This window comes from Schistocerca serialis, chromosome 9 (genome assembly GCF_023864345.2).
Source record: "Schistocerca serialis cubense isolate TAMUIC-IGC-003099 chromosome 9, iqSchSeri2.2, whole genome shotgun sequence".
Classification (NCBI taxonomy): Eukaryota; Metazoa; Arthropoda; class Insecta; order Orthoptera; family Acrididae; genus Schistocerca; species Schistocerca serialis.
The window spans coordinates 479,780,768-479,786,767 of NC_064646.1; the positions used below are offsets into that span (position 1 = coordinate 479,780,768).

The 6,000-nt window shown below is 42.1% G+C and overlaps 1 protein-coding gene across 1 annotated transcript in view; it reads right to left on the reverse strand.

Moving 5' to 3' along the window:
* The window catches only part of LOC126418854 (proliferating cell nuclear antigen), a 32,021-nt gene extending 26,256 nt beyond the window's left edge, over nt 1–5,765 (reverse strand). The window contains exons 1-2 of the mRNA XM_050085843.1: nt 5,432–5,765; nt 5,130–5,295 (exon numbers count right to left, since the gene is read on the reverse strand). Of these exons, the coding sequence (XP_049941800.1) occupies nt 5,130–5,295; nt 5,432–5,652 (387 nt within the window). The 5' untranslated portion in view covers nt 5,653–5,765. The remainder of the gene's footprint in view (nt 1–5,129; nt 5,296–5,431) is intronic.
* Between the last annotated feature and the right edge of the window lie 235 nt (nt 5,766–6,000).

The following is a 6,000-nucleotide window of genomic DNA, read 5'->3' on the forward strand; positions in this document are numbered from 1 at the left end:
ACCGGACTATTCCTTAAAGCCCTGTCACTAGTACGACCCCCGCAATGGTGCACACGGTCGCGTAAAAGCATCACTGAGGGCACTGCCGAACCCTAAACCACACTCCCATAGTCAATTCTGGATTGGACAAGGGCTTTGTAGAGCCGCAGCAGTGTAGAGCTATCTGCACCCCAACTGGTGTTGCTCAGGTAAGGGAGGGAAATCAGGTGCTGCCAGCACTTCTGCTTAACCTGACGAAGAATAGGAAGCCAAATCAATCTAGCATCGAAAACCAGTCCTAAGAATCGAGAGCTTGTAGGTAGCATTGGTGTGGGTGCCACTGCAATTTCCTTGGTCTTAGGGGTCTTCTTTTTGGATTTCTCTTGTTGCTCCTTGGGTTTCCCTGGCTGGGAGGACTTCACTGACTCAGTCTCCAGGACTGAGGATGAGTGTCAAGCCCTACAACCAGCTGCTTTTGAGCTCTTCAGCCACTGGTGGGTGTCATCTTTCCCACAAGCAGAAACCTGGGAAGGGAGTGACCCAAGGGACCCCTTCCTAGTGTGAGAGCAGCTGAAGAAGACTTCCACTTCTCCGGCTTAGAAGTGGGGATGGATGTCCCCAATGGTGGGCGTGGATGGGGGGGGGGGGGGGGGGGGGGGGGCTGTTGCTCCTGAAATAAGTCGTGCGAGAGCAATAGGGAGGGAAATGCCCCCCACCATCAAGGGGGAGCAGGTGTTTTCTGGCTCTGAGAGGTGACTAGGGTTGGCAGAGCTGATGGTACCGGAACTGTTCTAGCGACAGCATAAGACGATGTCATATGTACAGGATGCAGGTCTCAGTATAGGTCAGTTGGTCCAGGGTCTTGTACTCCATGATTTTCCTTCTGGAGGATCCTGCAGTCTGGTGAGCAAGGTGAATGGTGCTCTCCGCAGTTGACACAGATGGCAGGTGACTGACATGTGACGGGCGTTGACAATCTCGACCTGTGACGCTGGAAGTACAGTGGGAAGACATATGACTGAACTTCCAGCACTTAAAGCACCGCATCAGGGGAGGGATATAGGGCTTTACATCACAGCGGTAGACCATCACCTTGACCTTTTCGGGTAATTTATCACCCTCGAAAGCCAAGATGAAGGCACCGTTGGCAACCTGATTATCCCTCGGACCGTAGTGGACACGCCCAACAAAATGTACACCTCGCAGCTCTAAATTGGGGTGCAGCTCATTGTCAGACTGCAAAAGAAGGTCCCTATGAAAAATGATACCCTGGACCATACTTAAGCTCTTATGGGGCGTGATGGTTACAGCAACATCCCCCAGCTTGTCACAAGCTAGTAACACCCGTCACTGGGCAGAGGATGCTGTTTTGATCAAGACTATCCTAGATCTGAGTTTGGACAATCCCTCCACCTCCCCAAATTTGTCCTCTAAATGCTCAACAAAAAAAACTGAGGCTTCATCGTCATGAAAGATTCCCCACCAGCTCTTTAACATACAAGGTACAGGGGCAAATAAGATCCGCTGCCATCATTAGCCAGACATTCCTCCCATGCTGTGGCCAGGGAGGGTATTGATTTGGGGTCTTACTTCTGTGCACTGAATTGAGCTTGTGAACGCTTAGAGGCTGCTAGTGTTTCACCGCCAGCTTGATCGCATGTCATCCGCCCTGATGCCACCCACTCCAGCCAGGGGCCCTCCCCACAGGTGCCATCCAGCCACAACAAAGGCCAACCTGGCAGGATGTCCATTGCTGGGAATTCTAATGCCCCAGGGGAATGGGCATCTACCCCTTTGGCATACATGGGGAGTTAACTGCGCAGGCTTCAGCAGAGCAATCCCTGTGTGGTCAGGGGGCTACAACCTACAGGGTACATGGCAGCCCCACCACAATGGACTGGCTACCATGCGACAAGAACGCTAAAGATCTCAATGCACGATGGACACGGTGCACCATGTAAGGCACCCTTCCCCAATTTGTTCGTTCTTCATGAAAATTTTGAAGTATGGAGGTCAAACCCTACACAGGACCATCACATGAAGGCCGAAACTTGTGAAACTCCTTTTAATCACCTCTTACGACAGGCAGAAATACCTTGGGCCTATTCTTACCTCCGGACCCACTAGGGGGCACTGGTTAGGTATGTACCCAGTAGAATAGTTCATAATGGGACGGACCCTCCATGGTAGACAGACACTGTAAAATTTCTAAAGAAACAGACTCCCATATAATAGATGTAAAACAAGGTGAAGGTCTAAAGATAGATACCGAAACACTTTTGGCTGTCTGATAAAGATCACTATCACAGCAGAATATTGTTAAATGATCTTTCACGAAAGCCAAAGAAATTTTTGTTATGTGCAAAGGCTTTTAGTGGCACCAAAGTTATTGCGTCCAGTCCCTAGCGAACGAGACAAACTGAAATTGATGTTGGCAAAGGAAAAGCAGAAATGTTTTCAAATGTTCCTTTACAAAGGGAAACTCAGAATTGCTCCATTAAAATGCTCCTACCAATGAAAAGATTAGCATAATAAGTATTAACGTCAGTGGCGTTGAGAAAGCTGAAATCGTTAAAACTGAACGTGTCTACAATTAGGGTATGCAGTATATCTTTATTTCCAAAAAACATTTGGCTCAGTACCACACCTACACTTATTGTCCAAAGTATGATCATATCGTGTATTAAGTCAAATTTGTGACTGGATTGAAGACTTCTTCGTAGCGAGGATGCAACATGTTATCTTGGATGGAGAGCAACCGTCAGGTGTAGAAGTAACTTCGAAAGTGCCCCAGAAGCACGCTGTGACCCTTTCTTTTCAGGTTGTATATCAATGACCTACAATTAATATAATAACCTCAGCCTTTTTCCAGATGATGCAGTTATCTATAATAAAAAACTGAAAGAAGCTGAGCAGCTTTATGCACATAAGTATTCAGTCCGATCTTGGTACGATTTCAAAGCGATGCAAACATAGGCAACTTTCTTTAAATGTTCAAAAACGTAAAATTGTGCACTCCACACAAAAAAAATGTATTATCATATGACCACAATATCACTGTCACAGAATCAGCCAACTCTTACAAATATCTGGGGAACACTTTGTGGGGAAATGAAATGAAATGAGGGGCTCAGTTGCAGGTAAAGCAGGTGGTAGACTGATTTATTGGTGGAATACTGGGGAAATGCAATCAGTCTATAAAGGAGTTTGCTTACAAATCACTCTTACAACTCATCCTAGAATACTATAAGTGTGTGAGACCCACTGCAAATAGGACTAACAGGAGATATTGAAAGTAAACAGACGGGCAGCACAAATGGCAACATGTTCATTTGACCTGTGGGAGAGTGTCAGATATGCTGAAGAAACAAATGGCAGACATGTGAAGATACATGTAAATTATCCCAAGGAAATCTAGAAAGTTTCAACAAATAGCTTTACATGATAACTATGAATTACTACAACCCGCCACATATTGCCCACACATGGATCATGAGAACAAGATTAGAATAATTACAGCATGCACTGAGGCATTCAATCAATCATTCCGATAGTGATCCATACGTGAGCAGAACGGAAAGAGTCCCTAATAACTAATAGAATGCGAAATATCTTCTGCCATGCACTTTGCAGACGTTTGCAGGTTGTGTATCTAAGAAGAAAAATCAGACCCTTTTACATGAAGTTAGCTGAACCTATGTAGGCTAATTTGTTATTGAATGTATGCTCTCTATACCACTATGTCATCACTGACAAACATAACCAATAGCATACCTACATTTCTTTCAAGCTGTGCACAGTGGAACAGTTCAATAATTGGGTTGAAATTCCATGCCAAACCCCCCCCCCCCCCCCCAGGGTCTTTCTTATTGTGACAGACTTATCTGTAGTGCAGCCTGCGGTCTTTATTAGGTTGGAAGGTGACAATTTATACGAGTTGGCAAAAGCAAAACATCTGGTGGTGTTAAAAAAAATTGCCCAGTAGTGAAGACTAAATGTTATGTCCGTGCCATACTGAAAAATGCAGTGGGGATCCAACACACAACTTACATACAATAACTGTAATTCCTGTACTCAGGAGTAAAATTACAAAGTCTCAATTTGACATACAATGAGGTACAAGGCTGTAGCATGTAAGACTGTAAAAATCTATTTCCCAAGTACCACATATTTATCTCTAGCTACAAAGAAAATACGTATACTGTTTGACCAGGATTTCCCGACATGACATTAACTAATGCTTCTGTCTCAGAAAACAAATTCACACAATCTAACAAAAAATTAAAAATATTTAGTTTTATTAAAGTTATCTGTTACTGCATAATCCAAGAAGTAAATACACGGAAATTGTTTCAATAACCATAAGGAACTACAGAAGATCAGAGGTGGCACAAAATATCCTTTCTATGTAAGATACGATAAAGCAAATATTTTTCTTCTGGTTTGTCGTGCATGCTCTAGTTTAATACTTTAACAATTTAACGTTATTAACTACACATCCAGAAAGTAGGGCCTATATGCACACTGTCATCAAAGTCAGAACTTCTGGTACTTTAACAATTGTCAGCAAGAACTACATAAACTGATATGAATCTATCCTCTTCTGGGTTCATGAAGTCAGAGCTGCCCCAAAATATGTCAGTATTATGCAGTAAAACCCAATATCCTTCAACACTTCAATATTCCATGTAACAATGTATCCTATAATTTTTAACATTCATATTTGCTATCACCTGATCTTTCTCTGATAATGAAATTCTACAGTGGAAAATTTTTTCTGGTGCAGCATGTCCATGAAGATTCAATTCAAAATGGTGTTTCCATATTGTCAAAAGTGTACATAATTGTTCTGTAATGTGGCATTCAGGTGTAGCTTTTTGTATACTTTTCTGCGAACCTGTGCATTTAGCATCGGCTACTCGTAAATAGAACATTTCCTGTTAATATCGTCATTTATAAATTATAAATGTTTTTCTCGTATTTCTCTATGCAGATGTGTACACAAATTCGTATGTTTACAGCTCCATGAAATGTCTGTCTAAATATGATCCATGGATAAATAAATTACTTTCCTTGACAAACTTGGAAACATCAATCCCTCTCTTGCACATCAAGTGAAAACTTAAAAATTTGGTCGGTGTATAACTCACCGGAATTCCCAAATGCTCCTGATCCAAGTTCATCAGTTTCATTTCATAGTCTGAGACTTTCTCCTGATTTGGAGATTCGAAGACGAAAGTTACTGTATCGGCATTATCCTGGGCTTTGATGGTAACTATATCATCGTTTGACGCACATTTAAAAATCTTTGTTAAACTGGAAGAGAAAGAGGGTACTGAACAATGCAATGTGATTGAAAATAACTTATGAGATAGACAATTAATAAAACGTAATTCCTCTACATCAAGTATAAAAACTGGTTTTTCTCTAGCTTACACACAACATACATTACCTTGCCAAATTCATTCCCATCGACAGATTTCTATCGCATCGATATTTGTCGAATCCGTCACTTCTCATATTGAGTGAAACCAAGCTGACGTGAGAATTATCCATGGCTTGTAGCTGTATTCCGGAATCGGAGCAATCAAATGTTGCTTCATTTAGCAATTCTTTGATTGCCTCCAAAACTTTCTTCAGGATTGAACTCTGCACAAGTCTTGCTTCGAACATTTTGACTGCAATGTGGAACACTTGCTAACAAAAGCCCTAAACCTGCCCGGCTTCCTACACAAAGACCTGTACCACGAGACGCCCTTTCACTGAAAATTGCGCGGGAATAACATCAGCGATGTTATTGGTTAGTGTTTTGAGCGCGAAACCTGATTACACATTTTTAAAGGATCTTTGGCTAACATCCAAATAAATAAGATCGTCGCCGCTAATTTTGCGATGTTAATTTGTGATAAATATATAGAATTAGACTCCTCCTTTATAGTGTGTGAGCTATTGTTCGTTAATATCACAATTTTGCATAATTTTTGATAGCTAGTGGTACAAGAGACACGGACAGTGGACCTT